The following is a 16,600-nucleotide window of genomic DNA, read 5'->3' as shown; positions in this document are numbered from 1 at the left end:
ACGCAGCACGGTTTCGTTAAGGGGAAGTCGTGTCTGACAAATTTATTGGAGTTCTATGAGGATGTGTCTAGGGCGGTAGATAGAGGAGAGCCGGTGGATGTGGTCTTTCTTGATTTTTAGAAGGCTTTTGACAAGGTACCTCACAAGAGGTTATTGCAGAAGATAAGGGGGCATGGAGTTGGGGGTAGGGTGTTAGCGTGGATAGAGGATTGGTCATCAAATAGGAGGCAGAGAGTGGGGGTTAATGGGTGCTATTCGGATTGGTGGTTGGTGACTAGTGGAGTGCCCCGGGGTCAGTGCTGGGGCCTCAGCTATTTACCATTTATATAGATGATCTGGAGGAGGGAACCGAGTGTATGGTGTCGAAATTTGCTGATGACACCAAGATTGGTGGAACGGCAAATTGTGCGGAGGGTGTGGAGAGTCTGCAGAAGGATCTAGATAGGCTGGGCGAATGGGCCAGGAACTGACAAAATGGAATTTAATGTTGGCAAGTGCGAGGTGGTCCACTTTGGTAGGAATAATGGTAGGAAGGACTATTACTTGGCGAAAAACTGCAGCAGGCGACGGTGCAGAGGGACCTCGGGGTCCTTGTGCATGAGTCGCAAAAACCCAGCCTGCAGGTGCAGCAGGTGGTCAGGAAGGCTAATGGGATGCTGGCCTTCATAGCGAGGGGGATTGAATATAAAAGTAGGGAGGTCTTGCTGCAGCTGTATAGGGCATTGGTGAGGCCGCAGCTGGAGTACTGTGTGCAGTTTTGGTCGCCGCACTAACGCAAGGATATTTTGGCCTTGGAGGGAGTGCAGAGGAGGTTTACTAGGCTGATACCGGAGTTGAGGGGGTTGAGCTATGAGGAGAGGCTGAATAAACTAGGCTTGTGCTCGTTAGAGTTTAGAAGAATGAGGGGAGATCTCATTGAGACGTATAAGATGATGAATGGGATGGATAGGATAGAGGTGGAGAGACTCTTTCTGCTCAGAAAGGACAGTAGGACTAGGGGGCACAGCCTCAAGATAAAGGGGGGGCGGTTTAGAACGGAGTTGAGGAGGAACTTCTTCACTCAAAGGGTGGTGAATCTCTGGAATTCTCTGCCCGTTGGAGTGGTGGAGGCTGCCTCGCTAAATATTTTTAAGACGCGGGTTGATGGGTTTTTGATAAGCAAGAGGATTAAGGGTTATGGGGAAAGGGCGGGAATGTGGAACTGAGCCACGACAGATCAGCCATGATCTTATTGAATGGCGGGGCAGGCTCGAAGGGCTAGATGGCCTACTCCTGCTCGTATTTCTTCATGTTCTTATAATATAATGTTGGGTTCCTCTGACATCGGAGAAATTCAACATTGTATAGATTTTAAACATTATCCTTAGTAATATTTGTGAACTGGATTTTGTTTTCCAGCACAAAAATATTTTCTTCAGTTTTTGAAATGTCACACCTCAGTCTACCTGGAGAGTCACTTGCAGGCAACCTGAGACAGTTCAGACCAATTTCGAAGGAGCTACAGGAATTCCATTTGCATTTGATAAGCCACTTTACTAGCAGGGTAAATAAGAACATAAGAACATAAGAAATAGGAGCAGGAGTAGGCCATCTAGCCCTTCGAGCCTGCCCCGCCATTCAATAAGATCATGGCTGATCTGTTGTGGCTCAGTTCCACTTTCCCGCCCTCTCCCCATAACCCTTAATCCCCTCTCTTATCAAGAACCCATCAACCCGCTTCTTAAAAATATTTAGCGAGGCAGCCTCCACCACTTCAACGGGCAGAGAATTCCAGAGATTCACCACCCTTTGAGTGAAGAAGTTCCTCCTCAACTCCGTTCTAAACCGCCTCCCCTTTATCTTGAGGCTGTGCCCCCTAGTCCTACTGTCTTTTTTGAGCGGGAAGAGTCTCTCCACCTCTATCCTATCCATCCCATTCATCATCTTATACGTCTCAATGAGATCTCCCCTCATTCTTCTAAACTCTAACGAGTACAAGCCTAGTTTATTCAGCCTCTCCTCATAGCTCAATCCCCTCAACTCCGGTATCAGCCTAGTAAACCTCCTCTGCACTCCCTCCAGGGCCAAAATATCCTTGCGCAGGTGCGACGCCCAAAACTGCACACAGTACTCCAGCTGCGGCCTCACCAATGCCCTATACAGCTGCAGCAAGACCTCCCTACTTTTATATTCAATCCCCCTCGCTATGAAGGCCAGCATCGCATTCGCCTTCCTGACCACCTGCTGCACCTGCAAGCTGGGTTTTTGCGACTCATGCACAAGGACCCCGCGGTCCCTCTGCACCGTCGCCTGCTGCAGTTTTTCGGATCAATTGACTTCCCAACTGCCAAATCCTTAACATAAATAGCACTCCATTCAACCCATAATGGCTGAGACATTATTAGTCCTGAAGGCACAGCCAATTCCAAATGTTAGATAAGCCTCAAGACTCTGGTCCTTTACATATTACATTTCTAGGCTGCATATTGAGTTTGCTGTTTACCATCCAATGCTGGAGTGTAGAAGAACGAGGGGAGATTTGATAGAGGTGTATAAGATTTGATAGGTATAGATAGAGTGAATGCAAGCAGGTTTTTTCCACTGAAGCTAAGGGAGGAAAAAAAACAGAGGGCATGGGTTAAGGGTGAAAGGAGAAAAGTTTAAAGGGAATATTGCGGGGCGGGGGGGCTTCTTCACGCAGAGAGTGGTGGGAGTGTGGAATGAGCTGCCGGATAAAGTGGTAAATGCAGGGTCACTTTTAACATTTAAGAAAAACTTGGACGGTCTCCTGGATGAGAGGGGTGTGGAGGGATATGGTCCAAGTGGGACTAGGCAAAAAATGGTTTGGCACAGACAAGAAGAGCCAAAAGGCCTGTTTCTGAGCTATAATTTTCTATGGTTCTATTAAGCTTTTTATGCTCTCTAACTGTACTTTGGGGGGAGGGGTGGGGGAGGAAGGATTCTGTTGTCTCGCTGACCAACTTGTTTTCTCCTATTATCAGTTTTTAATTCCCGGCCTTTACTCTTTTATGTAAATGAACCTAGGCAGATTTAATGCAAATTATTTGTTCTACATTGACAGTTACAATGCTTTTGTTTTAGTTTCATCAAAGCACTGTTGCTACTTATCAAACCATTAATGGGCGCAGTAACATTAGAGTAACGTTAGTAGAAATTCCAAAATGAAAATGGACTGTTAGGCCCAACCAGGCTTCTCCGATGATTTGAACAATAAATTTATTGTTTCCTTCTGTGTTATTGTGCAAGTTAGCCACAGTGGTAACTGCTGTCCAGTGTAATGACTGCTGTTAATGCAGACATCTCATCAGATTTCCTATGAGATTTCTTGATCAAAATCTATTTAGCTTGCATTAAATTCTGTTTTTCTGGAGGAAAATTTTGATCTCTAGTGTAGGAGGAGTATGAAATACTGATGCAACTGTTAGCAGTTGCATCTCTGTTGTAGTGATCTTTTGGTAACACTCAGGTGAATCCCCTTGGGACATTTTATCATGTTAAAGGTGTTAGCTAAAAGCAAGTTGTTACTGCTACACAAATTTAATACTGTAAGTGGGTTGGGGGGGGGGGGGGGGGCGGTGGCGGAGGGCTAAATGAAGCAAAACAGTTCAAATTAACAGTGCCTTAACTGATAGGTGAAATTTAATTAGCATTTGCTTTGTGTTTTGTAATATTATTTTGAAACAAAACACAATTGGTTTTGCTTTCTTGTCATGTTAAATTGAACTCCCTTTTCCTGTTGTCTCCAACTTGTGCTCCTCCTGCTATGATGAAATTAAACCTGCTGGCATGTTGCAAGACCTTTGTTCACTAAGTCAGATTCTGATGGCATCCATGAGCTGTCGTCCCAAGATTTCAGAAGCTGCTTCTTTGTAATGTATGTTACTAATTTGTGTTCAGTGGCTTTTGTTCTGGAAAAACTGGGCCCAAGCTAACAAGGAATAGTCAAGAATTATCTTGTCTTCAGCACCTTTTATTTTTTCCCGTGGGTACAATGGTAAATAATGTAGAATTGACTTTTAAAATTGAATTAAATTGAAGGTGAAGTTTATCTTACTTGTTGCTACATGTTGGAGACAATTTATAGGTGTACATGTATAGTATTTTAGATCCTGGGCTTTTGTTCAAATATTATAAAAATTATCCCTCTGCTGACCATTAATATTCTGAGACACTCAAACAAATTATCATGAAGGAATCTGTTCCACAAAGCTGTAGTGTGAAAATGGAAACTTGTGTATTGAGGATCGCTGAGAAATCTTCAGGGATATAGTATATTACATTGCTGTAGAGGTTTTTGGTCCTACCTGTCATAAGTATCAAGATTGATTTGATTTAAAAACAATGAGTTAATTCAGAAAGTAATCGAACAAAAACGTCACCTCTGGAAAGGTTTTCCTCATGACAGGACATCACTATCCAAGCATTTATGCTTACTGAAAAATCTGTAGAACTGTCTAGTGAAAGCTCAGAGATGCAAGACGTTTGGTTAAATCAAAAAGCAGATGGACTTCACTCATATGCAAACTCCAAAAACCGGAAAGGATTCTTTGATGCTCTGAAATCTGTCCCGGTCTACAGGTGCTGTCTTGATGACCTTTCCACACTGTTAGAAGCAATGAACCCAGTCAAACACCTGGCTGGCAGAAATGCTCCAGGAGCTGACGCTATTAGGTCTGAAAGGCTGGAGATCTGGTCAATAAGCTGTCTAAACTTTTTCTGTATATGTGGGAGCAAGGAACCATCATGCAAGAATGCAGGCATGCTTCCATTGACCATCTGTGCAAGCAGAAATCAAATCCCCAATCTTGTGACAATCGTAGAGGAATCTCTCACCTCTCCATCGCCCGCAAAATCTTTGCCAGAATGGGTCTGAAGTGCAATATCTCAACCAGGATCTGTTGTGAGGGAGTCAGTTTCAGAAAAAGGTCAAGGAACTACTGATATGATGTTTGTAGTGAGACAACTCCAGCAGAAATGTTAAGGACAGAACCTGGACCTTTAACACCACATTTATTGACCAGGTGAAGGCCTTTGCTACATTCACCATGACATAATCTGAGGTGTTTACCCAAGCATCCATGCCATATTGAGAATCACAACTGAGCCTTGTTGGTCATCTGGCCAGAATTTTGACGCTCACTTTCCAACATTAATCCTCTATGGAGAGCTTGAGTCTGGATGTGTTTTCATGATCAGAGAAAGCTCTACCAGAACGCACTGAAGGGTTAATTTAGGAGTTTTAATATTGGTGTCAAATGCTGGGAGAAATTTACCCAGGGATGCTGCATCTGGTGCACCAAATGAAAAATGGTGCAGCTTCCATTGAAGGCAAGTGTGTATCTGAAACAGAGAAACTGCAAGCCAAAGAAACCCCCCGCCACTAACCTCAGTCATCTGCAGTACCATGTCCTATTTGCAGCAAATCCTTCTGGGTACGGGTTGGCCATAGCCATTTACATGTCCACCAAAACCCTATCAAACACTGCAGATGATCAGCATGGCCATCTTTGTTTCAAAGGGCAACCAAGATGATCATTCCGTGTTTAATTTAGTTCCCCCTATTCACCTTCAAGCTTTTCCACTCAGTGTAGGATTGTAATATTAATGCCACAGTATAAATGATGTAGAGCCGTAAGAGATTACAGAGATAATGAACGATGAGTCCATGAAGGAATTTGTAAAAGATCATTTTAAAATCGACACGGGGAGCCAGCATAAGTTAGTGAACATAGTGGGAATGGACGAGTGGGACTAGGTACAAGTTAAGGCATGTGTGACAGAGCAAGTTTATGCAGGGTAGAACAGTGTCTAAAAGAATTTCAATCTCATCAAACCTGCAGCAACCAGGTCTCCATATTTACAGCATGTTATGAAATATATGCAATATTACTCAAAGAAACATACAATTTTTTCAAAATAGGTTTGCAATTTTTAGGCCTGTTTCTGTGCTGTAATGTTGTATGGTTCTATTTTAAACCATCAGCAATTGAGATGGTTGCATTCGCTGCCAGAGCCAGGATGACAGATTAAAAATGTTTTTGCAAGCCAATTGTTCTGCCAAACAAGCCGGTGGTGACAATCTGTTAATTGAAGTGATGTGTTTCTTATGACTTGCTCCATTTTATTTTTTAAACTGTCTTCAATTTTTTTATCAGAATTGAAATATTAGAAAAGTCAGAAGGAAAAGAATCAACAAATTTCTACATATTGACTTCTAATTTTCTCTTGCTTTGCTTACCTACTTGTCACCTGCTATTTCTGAAAACTATGTCCAGACATCAAATAGATCTTTGGCTCATGGCCAACCTCCTGTAATTTCTCTTTCTCCTTCAATAGCGTTGTATTCCTTTCCATCACTTGTTTCAATGGATCTGGTGAAGGCTGAGTATGTTTAGATGTCACTTCACTGGTCCTGCTTGCCAAAATTGCACAGTTCACCCCACTTTGGCAGCCATGCAGCGTTGTCCATCACTTGTGCACTTGCAGTATTTTCTGTAAAGCACCAGCTAAACAAATGCCAAGTTCTTAAGTTAGCATCCCCTGTGTTAATTAAATTGCCCAAGAAAATCTTGAGAGAACTGCATCTCTCCTTCCGAAAGGTGGCCTGTGCTTCAGTGAATTGTCCGGCAGATCTAAATGTGGTGTTGTATGAATTCACCTAAAGAGAAGGTGATGAAGGGTGCATTTTTTTTTGCTTCATTGAATAAGTGACCCTTCAGTTTTCAGATGTCTAAAGATGCAGTATCAGATGAACTAATAAACAGTGTGGTCCAATCAATATATGACTCCTGTCCGATAGCAACATATTGATTCTTCCTTGCTCATTTAGGTTTAAATGACAAATTGTGGCTCAGCAAGTGCCACCCATACTTACCACAGAACCATAGAAAATTACGGTTCAGAAACAGGCCTTTTGGCTCTTCTTATCTGTGCCGAACGATTTTTTTGCCTAGTCCCACTGATCTGCACTTGGACGTCTGTTAGGGAATTCCCGAAAATTCACTTTTTTAGGGAATTCTGTACCTGTATTCCCAGATCCCTCAGTTCAACTGCATTCTTCAGAGTCCTGCCATTTACCCTGTACGTTCTACTTTGGTTTGTCCTCCCAAAGTGCAATACCTCTCACTTGTTTGCATTAAATTCCATTGGCCATTTTTCAGCTCGTTTTTCTAGTTGATTCAAATCCATCTGCAAGCTTTGTAAACCTCCAATCTTTGTATCATCAGCAAATTTGCTGATCCAGTTTACCACATTATCATTCAGAACATTGATATAGATGACGCAACAATGGACCCAACACCGATCCCTGCGGCATACCACTAGTCACTAGTCTTCATTCAGGGAAGCAATCCTCCACAACCACACTCTGGCTTCTTCCATTGAGCCAGTGTCTCATCCAATTTACTACCTCCCATGTATACTTGTACCCACTGCTGCACCTTCAAAACAAGATGTGCCTTTAAAAATGGACTGCATCAATTCATTGCATGTCTGTGGCCAATCTACCGCATGTGATGAGCATTTTGGAAACATTGGGATAGAACGTGAAAGGCTGGCCAGGCATGCATTGAAGTAGTTAAGTCAAGAGTGTAATAGAAGGAATAGATGTTGGTTTTATCAGCAGATCAACCATTCCTCTGCTGTGCTGTCTTAAAACTTTTTTCCATTTGATAGACAACATGCAATAAGTTCAGTGTTGGTCATCTGTCTGCCTACTGAATGAAGTGCCTCTCTCCAGGTCCCTTTTGGTTTTGTGTATATTATTGCATCATTTTCTATTCTGTCCATGTGTTAATGGGCAACATATACTGTTACCCATCAGATTTCTAATGCTCGCCAAGAAATCCAGCCAGTAAATTGGTCAGAAATAACTGGAGCCTCTGCATGAAGGTTGTAACTTACTTCTCCACCTCTAATATTGATGCACCTTCGTTACTGATGGTATGAAGTGGAATTTTGACAATTTTTTTCTACTAAAGGAAAGTTAAATTGAACAAGCTGGACTGAAGTACAAATTTGAGCATAATAAACAGGGGACTTGCATGATGTCAGTGGGGATCAAGGCAATGGCAATAGAGGTATTATTGCTGGACTAATCCAGCATAATGCTCTTGGGCAGATGGTGAAATTTGAAATCAATAAAAATCTGGAATTAAAAGTCCAATGATAACTGAAGTTTTTGCCAGTTGTAAAACCCATCTAGTTCACTAATGATCTGATGCCCTTATCTGGCCTGGTCTACATGTGACTGCATGTGCCCTCAGGGCACTTAGAGGTGGGCAGTAAATGCTGGCCAGCCATCAGCATCCACATGAATGAATAAATAAAATGTCACAAACACTTTGGTCAATGAATTGTCTTTGAATTTTCATTTTTATACTGCTGCAATGCAGAAAATTCAACATTGGCAATTATTTTGGCCACCAGCTAATCTAACCTAATACTACATAAACCTTGGGGAAATGCCTTACAAGTCGATGTGCTGTGAAGCACAGTGTTTACTGTCTCTCTGAAATCTAGATGGGGAACATGTACCATTATCTGTCAGATTTCTAATGCTATCCAAGAAATCCAACCAGCAAATTGGTCAGAAATAACCTGAGCCTCTGTGCAGGGAGATTGTAACTTACTTCTCCATCTCTAATATTGATACACTCTCATTACTGATGTTACTAAGTGGAATTTTGGCAGAAGGCTTTACTACTGAAGGAAAGTCTCATGCTTAGAACTAGCCTGTCCGCATTGAAAGGTTGGACTTTAACCTGGCGATGTGAAGCTTCTTACTGTGTTTATCCCAGTCCAATGCTGGCATTCCCACATCATGTATTGAAAGGTGCCAAGTTTAATTTATGGGTGATATTGACTGCATAATGGGAAAAATCAATCAGGTTTCCTACTTAATGGTTTGTGACTAATGTAGGCCATTTTAAAAATATACTTTCATGGGATTTGGGTATCACTGGCCATCCCTAATTTCCCATGAACTGAGTGGTTTGCCATATAGATATTAATATGTAATGTTTCCTTTATTGGGATATGGGAAATCCAGCGTTCATTGCTCTGAGACGACTGAATCAAGCTAGTAATTATAGTACTGAGGTCATACATTAATATCCCACAGTAGCAAGTTGTGAAACCTGGTACTTTGTAAGCAAACGTCAGAAAATGAAAACCCAAGCAGTTCATTAATCCCCCTCAGGAAAGGACATCTTTCTATCTAGTCTGGCTTAATGTGAATCCAATGCTGTGGTACCTGGTTGACTTTTGATCCTCTCAGGGCAACAATTACTGCTGTTCCACATTCCTAGAACAAAAAATGTTTCTATCACTTTTCTTTGCACCCTTTTGGAATTATCAGTGGTCTCCAGATGATCTCTCGACAACCTTGGGCGACACGGTGGCACGATGGTTAGAACATAAGAAATAGGAGCAGGAGTAGATCATCTAGCCCTTCAAGCCTGCCCCGCCATTCAATAAGATCATGGCTGATCTAATAGTGGTTCAGTTCCACTTACCCACCTCCTCCCCATAACCCTTAATTCCCTTTATTGGTCAAAAATCTATCTATCTGTGACTTAAACACATTTAACGAGGTAGCCTCCACTGCTTCAATGGGCAGAGAATTCCAAAATTTCACTACCCTCTGGGAGAAATTGTTCCTCCTCAACTCTGTTCTAATTGACTTCCCCCTTATTTTGAGGCTGTGCCCTCTTGTTCTTGTTTCCATTCTAAGTGGAAATAATCTCTCTGCTTCCACCCCGTCTAGTCCCATCATTATCTTATGTCTCTATAAGATCTCCACTCAGCCTTCTAAACTCCAATGAATACAGGCCCAGTCTACTCAATCTGCCCTCATAAGCTAACCCTCTTGTCTCTGGACTCAACCTGGCGAACCTTTTCTGCACCCCCTCCAAAGCTAATATATCCTTTCTCAAATAAGGGGATCAAAATTGTACACAGTACTCTAGGTGCAGCCTCACCAGTACCTTGTACGATTGTAGCAAGACCTCCCTGCTTTTATGCTCCATCCCTCTCGCAATAAAGGCCAACATTCCATTTGCCTTCTTGATCACCTGCAAACTGAGTTTTTGTGATTCATGCACAAGGACCCCCAGGTCCCTCTGCACTGTAGTATGTTGTAATTTTTTACCATTTAAATAATAGTCCATTTTATTATCCCTTCCAAAGTGGATAACCTCACACTTGCCAACGTTATACTCCATCTGCCAGATCTTTCCCCACTCACTTAGCACTGCTGCCACACAGCATCAGGGACCCAGGTTTGATTCCAAGCTTGGGTCACTGCCTGTGCAGAATCTATGCGGGTTTCCTCCCGAGTCCAAAAGACATGCTGATCAGGTGCATTGACTGTGCTAAATTCTCCCTCAGTGTACTCATCAGGACTAGGGCATTTTCATAATAACTTCATTGCCATGCTACTGTAAGTCTACCTGTGACACCAATGAATAAACAGTTTGTGTATTTGCTATTTGTTAAAGCTTAATGGTTACAAAAGTACGTACTTTCTCTTTGTTCACCTCAACTTGCCTGCCATTTTCTGTTTTCATTTCAATTTGCCGCGTTATCAGATTTGCTGACCACCTTTATTTCAAAAGTTTCAGTACAGGCAATTAATTTCATTGCAAATATCCTGTGGAAATATTTGGACCATAACTCTTGCATTTGTTGCTTAAAATATAAAATGTATTTAAGAAAAGTTTAAGTTTATTTATTAATGCCCCAAATAGGCTTGCATTGCAAGTGTTTCAGTATAGGTGTCATATGCTCCATTGTGTATCTCTCTACATTTTATTTGAAAGTAGATTTGATGCATAGTCAAAGATCTCCCACAGTTGCTGTCTCCAGTGTGTCAGTGTGCTCACTTGTTGGAATTGCAACCAATGTATTTAACAGCCTTGGTGGTGTGATCATTAATGTGATGGTGATCAACTAACCAATGTACTTATTCCTGCAATGTAGCACATGCTCAATTCTATGCCCTCCCATGTAAACAGCAAACATTTTGCAAACTGTTCCCGATATCACCTTTCAGTATGGGCTTGTCAAGTTGAGTAAGTAATAGTTCAGCTCCTTGCATAAGAACATAAGAAATAGGAGCAGGAGTAGGCCATCTAGCCCCTACAGCCTGCCCCGCCATTCAATAAGGTCATGGCTGATCTGAAGTGGATCAGTTCCACTTTCCACTTAGTAATTTGCACTAATGCAAATTACATTGTACCCTCATTATGCAGATTACTGGCGATGGGAATCCTTTTATCATATTTGGCACTTAAAAATATTCAGGAGCTTGGATGTGCAACTTTACTGATATTCTTTATCGATGTCTGAAATGTATTAGGTCCATCGAGGCATCAGCCTGGCATAATTGTGGGACTGAGGCTTGACTGCTCTAACCAACCCTTGTGCGCAAAAGCTGAGTTCCTGTTAGAATCTCTACTTCTTGATATAACTATTGATTATCTTTGCAACTCGTTTGTTTTAGCCTAAATCAAATAATTATCTGACCAAAGAGATCTATATTGAATAGAGTTAATTTGCACAAGGTATGTCAGTAGCAGCTGTATAAACTATAAATAGTATTGGTGATAAATGCCTGTCATTTTTGGTTGATGGCAATGTTTCTGGCCTTGATATTTCAGGTTTGCATATTATGTAATGTATTGCTGCAGATTCTATTGAATAACCATTCTGAATGCTGCCAGTGGTGTTGAACAGAAATCGGCATGCTTTGGCTTCTTTGGCCTCCTTCGTAACCATTCTATGACTCTAAGATTTTAGCAGTTTGAGCGATATGAAAATTGCATTAAAGTTGGAAAAGTCTCTGCAAATAAACAGTATTTTGATGCAAATGTGAACATTTTTAAAAAAACTGAGATGGTTAGATAATGAAGTTCTGTGATAATTTTCTATGTCTGGGTTTTCAGAGACTGATCGTCTTTGTGCTGTTTTTCAGGGACTGGAACCTTTGGGCGAGTTCTGCTGGTCAAAGACAAGAAGACGCGAGAATACTGTGCTTTGAAAGTGATGAGCATTCCTGATGTAATCCGGCTTAAACAGGAACAGCATGTGCATAATGAGAAAAGCATCTTAACAGAGATCCATCATCCATTTCTTATACGGCTGTAAGTAGGTTTGTGTTTAGTTAAGATGATTTTGCCTGCTTAATGCAGTGTTACAATTAGACTTGCATGCAGTGTAGTCAGTGTTGCTAGTGTTAAGTTACTTTTCTGCCTTCTCTTCAGCATGAATGGCTGAGTTTACATTTGACAAATCTAAGTTAAATGATTTGACTTTTTTCCTGCTTGGTCCTTATTGAACTCCATTTTTTCCTTAACTGTCATGCCGGGAATTGTTTTGTGTTGCTGTGCATGAAAAATGAAGAATTTTGAAAAAATGTTAACTTTAATCTTCAGCATTAGATTGCACAGATGCTCCAACTGTTTAAAAGAAATAGTGTGGTCCATATGGGGTGCAGTCACATTTTAACATCAAACCAGCTTAAAATTTGTCATTAGATTATGGTAACAGCAGCTTGCATTTATAAGAACATAAGAAATAGGAGCAGGAGTAGGTCATCTAGCCCTTTGAGCCTGCCCCGCCATTCAATAAGATCATGGCTGATCTGAAGTGGATCAGTTCCACTTGCCCGCTTTCTCCCCATAACCCTTAATTCCCTTGCCTATCAGAAATCTGTCTACCCGTGACTTGAATATATTCAACGAGATAGCCTCCACCACTTCAATGGGTAGAGAATTCCAGAGATTCACCACCCTTTGAGTGAAGAAGTTCCTCCTCAACTCCGTTCTAAAGTGTGCCCTCTAGTTCTGTTTATTTTGGGTGTGGTTGACGTTTTAATTTTTAAAATTCCTTTTTATTTCGCTAAATGTCAATGCCATAATGCCTCTCTATGCCCACGTTCAATTTCTGACCTCGTGAACTCTGGTGCACTTCTGTGTAACATCTGTGTTTTGTATATGTATCTACTTGGGTACCTGATGGTTAATTTGCCTCATTCCTGGAGTACTGGCTACAGCGTTGGTCTCCTTATTTAAGAAAGTACATAATTGCATTAGAATCAGTTCAGAGCGGGTTCACTGAAAAATTGAACAAGTTGGACCTGCACCTATTGTAATTTAGAAGGATGAGAGGTGATATTATTGAAATATGTAAGACCCTGAGGGAACTTGACAGAATGTGGAAGACTTGAGCTAGAGGACACAATTTAAGAACAAGAGGTGGATTGTGCGGTGTTACTGGGGGATAGGAAGGACAGGGGTAGGCCTGGGTAAGATGCTCTTTTTGAAAGTTGTTGCAGACTAGCTGGGCCAAATGGTCTCCTTCTGCATTGTAGGAATACTATGGTTTTGTAACCTTTTTAAGATAGAGATGAGAAGGTTTTATCCCTTGGATAAACTTTATGCTGTGGAACTTTATTTCCCAGTAAGTGGTGGAGGCTGGGTCATTGAATTTATTCCAGGCTGAATTTGATAGATTTTTGATGGACAAGGGAGTCAAAGGTTATGGGATGGGGTGACAGTAAAGACAAGAAAGTGGACTTGAGCCCACAGTCAGACCAGGGACATCAAATGGTGTAGCAGGGTTCAAGAGCTAAATGGCCTACTTCTCCTAAGCTCCAGATAGCTGGGTCATCTCCCGACATGAAAACATACAAAAGGTGGAAAGAGACCATATGGCCCTGTTCCACCATTGAATGGAGAAGTGGAAACATGGAAGAGAGAAAGAAGGTTGAAAAAAGTGGATTAATGAAATGGAAAGAAACAACAGAATGAAATAAAGTAAATTGAAATGGGGTGAAGATGGAGGGGATTGTGCATGCTCAAGTTGTTAAACTGTTCAGTCTGGAACGCTGTAATGTGCCCAATTGGAAGATGAAGTGCAGTTCCTCCAGTTTAGAACATAAGAACATAAGAAATAGGAGCAGGAGTAGGCCATCTAGCCCTTCGAGCCTGCCCCGCCATTCAATAAGATCATGGCTGATCTGTTGTGGCTCAGTTCCACTTTCCCGCCCTCTCCCCATAACCCTTAATCCCCTCTCTTATCAAAAACCCATCAACCCGCTTCTTAAAAATATTTAGCGAGGCAGCCTCCACCACTTCAACGGGCAGAGAATTCCAGAGATTCACCACCCTTTGAGTGAAGAAGTTCCTCCTCAACTCCGTTCTAAACCGCCTCCCCTTTATCTTGAGGCTGTGCCCCCTAGTCCTGGTTTGCTAGAACATTGTAAAAGGCCAAGGACGGAAATGTGGGCACGAGAGCAGGATGGTGTTTTGAAGTGGCAAATGATAGGAAGGTCTGGGTCCTGCTTGCAGACGGACCGAAGGTGTTCAGCAGACCAGTCTACATTTGGTCTCTCCAATGTCGAGTAGACCACATTGGGAGCAGCAAATGCAGCAGATATGATTGAAGGAGGTGCATGTGAAATGCTGGGATGGTGAGCAGGGAGGAGATGAAGGGGCAGGTGTTGCACCTTCTACGATTGCACGGGAAGGCATCATGAACAGGCGGTGAAGTGTTGGGTGTGACGGTGGAGGTATCCCAGGGTGCCCCAGAGAAAACTATCCCTGTGGAGTGCTGATGGGGAATGAGGGAGATATAGTGGTGGCAATGGCAGAGGATGATCCTTTGAACGCAGAGACTGGTGGGGTGAAAAGTGAGGACAGGGTTCTGGGAGCAGTGGCCTGGGGGACGGGTATTATACACCTTGTTGCCTATTTACTTGAGCTTTCTATAGCACTTTGCAGCCTCTGTGCCCCCCTCACAACTTAAATTTCCACTTAGTTTTGCATCATCAGGAACACCACAATAATGAGTTGAATTTTACTTGGAGCTACTGATTTATCATTCAATTTGTCATTATTTTTGTACAAGATGCCAAAATGTTGCTGTTGATTTGGGATCTCATTTTGCCATTTGCTTATTTTTCAGCTGTCAGAATCAGTGGCCTTAATCATTTTTCTGCTGTGTTAACCTATCTATTAATGTTTAACAACAGGTACTGGACACATCACGATGAACGCTTTTTATATATGTTAATGGAATATGTGCCTGGAGGAGAATTGTTTTCTTACTTGCGTAACCTTGGACGTTTCAACAATGGTACTGGACTTTTTTACTCTGCAGAGATTGTGTGTGCAATAGAATATCTACATGCCAAAGATATTGTTTACAGAGACTTGAAACCTGAAAATATTCTACTGGACAGAGAAGGTCATATTAAACTTACAGACTTTGGATTTGCAAAGAAACTTGTTGACCGGTAAGTTCTTTTGCCTTGGCTACCTACTCCTAAGGCTGCCTGCTTAATATCTATCACTTTGCAACGTTTTATTGTTTTGTGCAGTGGAGCAAACCATCTTGTTAATATGTTTGAGAAATAAACATTACTTTATTTCAAGAGATTGTAATAGTTTAATGGCGATTGAGAATTAATGACTTTTTATGAACAAATAACTTGTTATGGTGTGGGCCTGTTGAGTGATATGTACTTAGAAATGATGGGGAAAATGTTTGGAATCTCTCATTGCAATAACACCTTCCACAGAACACTAACACCCAGGAAGTGAAATTAACAATCCACTGTTTCTGCTGTTGCTTTTAAGCGTGTATATTTAAGTTTCAATTTGAGATATTCTCCAGTGGATAAAATAATTCCCTCCACTGGTGCGCTAAATCTCCCAGAAATTTATCAATTTAAGTAAAACGTTAAGCATCAAAATGCTTTGTTTGGAGAAATTTTAATATTTGGAAACTTCTTCCTGTGTAAATAGCCTGTCCGGAATTCTCTGGCCGTTCACACTGGCAGTACGCTCCTGCCCTTGAGTTTCCCGCTGGAGTAGGGTGACGTCAGTAGGAATTCCCATTAACAGCGGCGGAACCAGAGAATCCCACCGCTAGCAAACAGTGTGCCACCTCCTGTCGGTGGGAAACACCCGGCTGGGAGGCTGGAGAATCTCGTCCCCTGTCTTATGGCCTGAAAGAACCCACTTTTCACAGAGTCAACTGAGCTCAGTTGATATACATGACGTTGACACCCTTGGGCTAAGAAAAAGAAAAGCCTGATGTTGGCCTTTGTTACTGACTAATATTTCAAGACCCCTACTGGAGAGCACATTAGATGTTTGTAAAGCACAGGGTTGAACTCAGCTGTGTCTGAAGTTTTGAGACGTTATGTTTCTATAAAGGCAAGCTTATTGAATTAGAATTATGGTAAATCATGTCCCGAGTTAGATTTTCTGTCAATGTATTTTTCAGTCCATAGTGTGCATCAAAAAGAATATTGACAAATGGTTGGCAATGCTTGAATAAATTATTGGTGTAAAACAGCAAGAATGTTCAATGTTGAGCGTTTTACACTTCAAGGTATTTTCAAGTTGATTTTGCACAAATTTAAAAATAAATAATTCAGGCGCGAGAGCACTATTTTTCATTGCATTAGCCACATGTGGCTTAACTGAGAATTCTAATGTGGTTAATTGAAATTTTTGGTCAGTAAAACTGACTTGGGTATGTACTCTTGATGCTCATTCTCACAGAACCGCACAGTGCTTAGCACTGCTGC

General features: G+C 41.7%; 1 protein-coding gene across 1 annotated transcript in view; it reads left to right on the top strand.

The window, feature by feature from the left end:
- The window catches only part of prkx (protein kinase X-linked), a 110,134-nt gene that overhangs the window by 20,660 nt on the left and 72,874 nt on the right, over positions 1-16,600 (top strand). The window contains exons 2-3 of the mRNA XM_080197664.1: positions 11,975-12,143; positions 15,035-15,298. Coding sequence (XP_080053790.1) covers positions 11,975-12,143; positions 15,035-15,298 — 433 coding nt within the window. The remainder of the gene's footprint in view (positions 1-11,974; positions 12,144-15,034; positions 15,299-16,600) is intronic.

This window comes from Carcharhinus amblyrhynchos, chromosome 10 (genome assembly GCF_965287045.1).
Source record: "Carcharhinus amblyrhynchos chromosome 10, sCarAmb.v2.hapA, whole genome shotgun sequence".
In the NCBI taxonomy this organism is placed as follows: Eukaryota; Metazoa; Chordata; class Chondrichthyes; order Carcharhiniformes; family Carcharhinidae; genus Carcharhinus; species Carcharhinus amblyrhynchos.
This window is presented reverse-complemented; position numbering and strand designations above follow the sequence as displayed.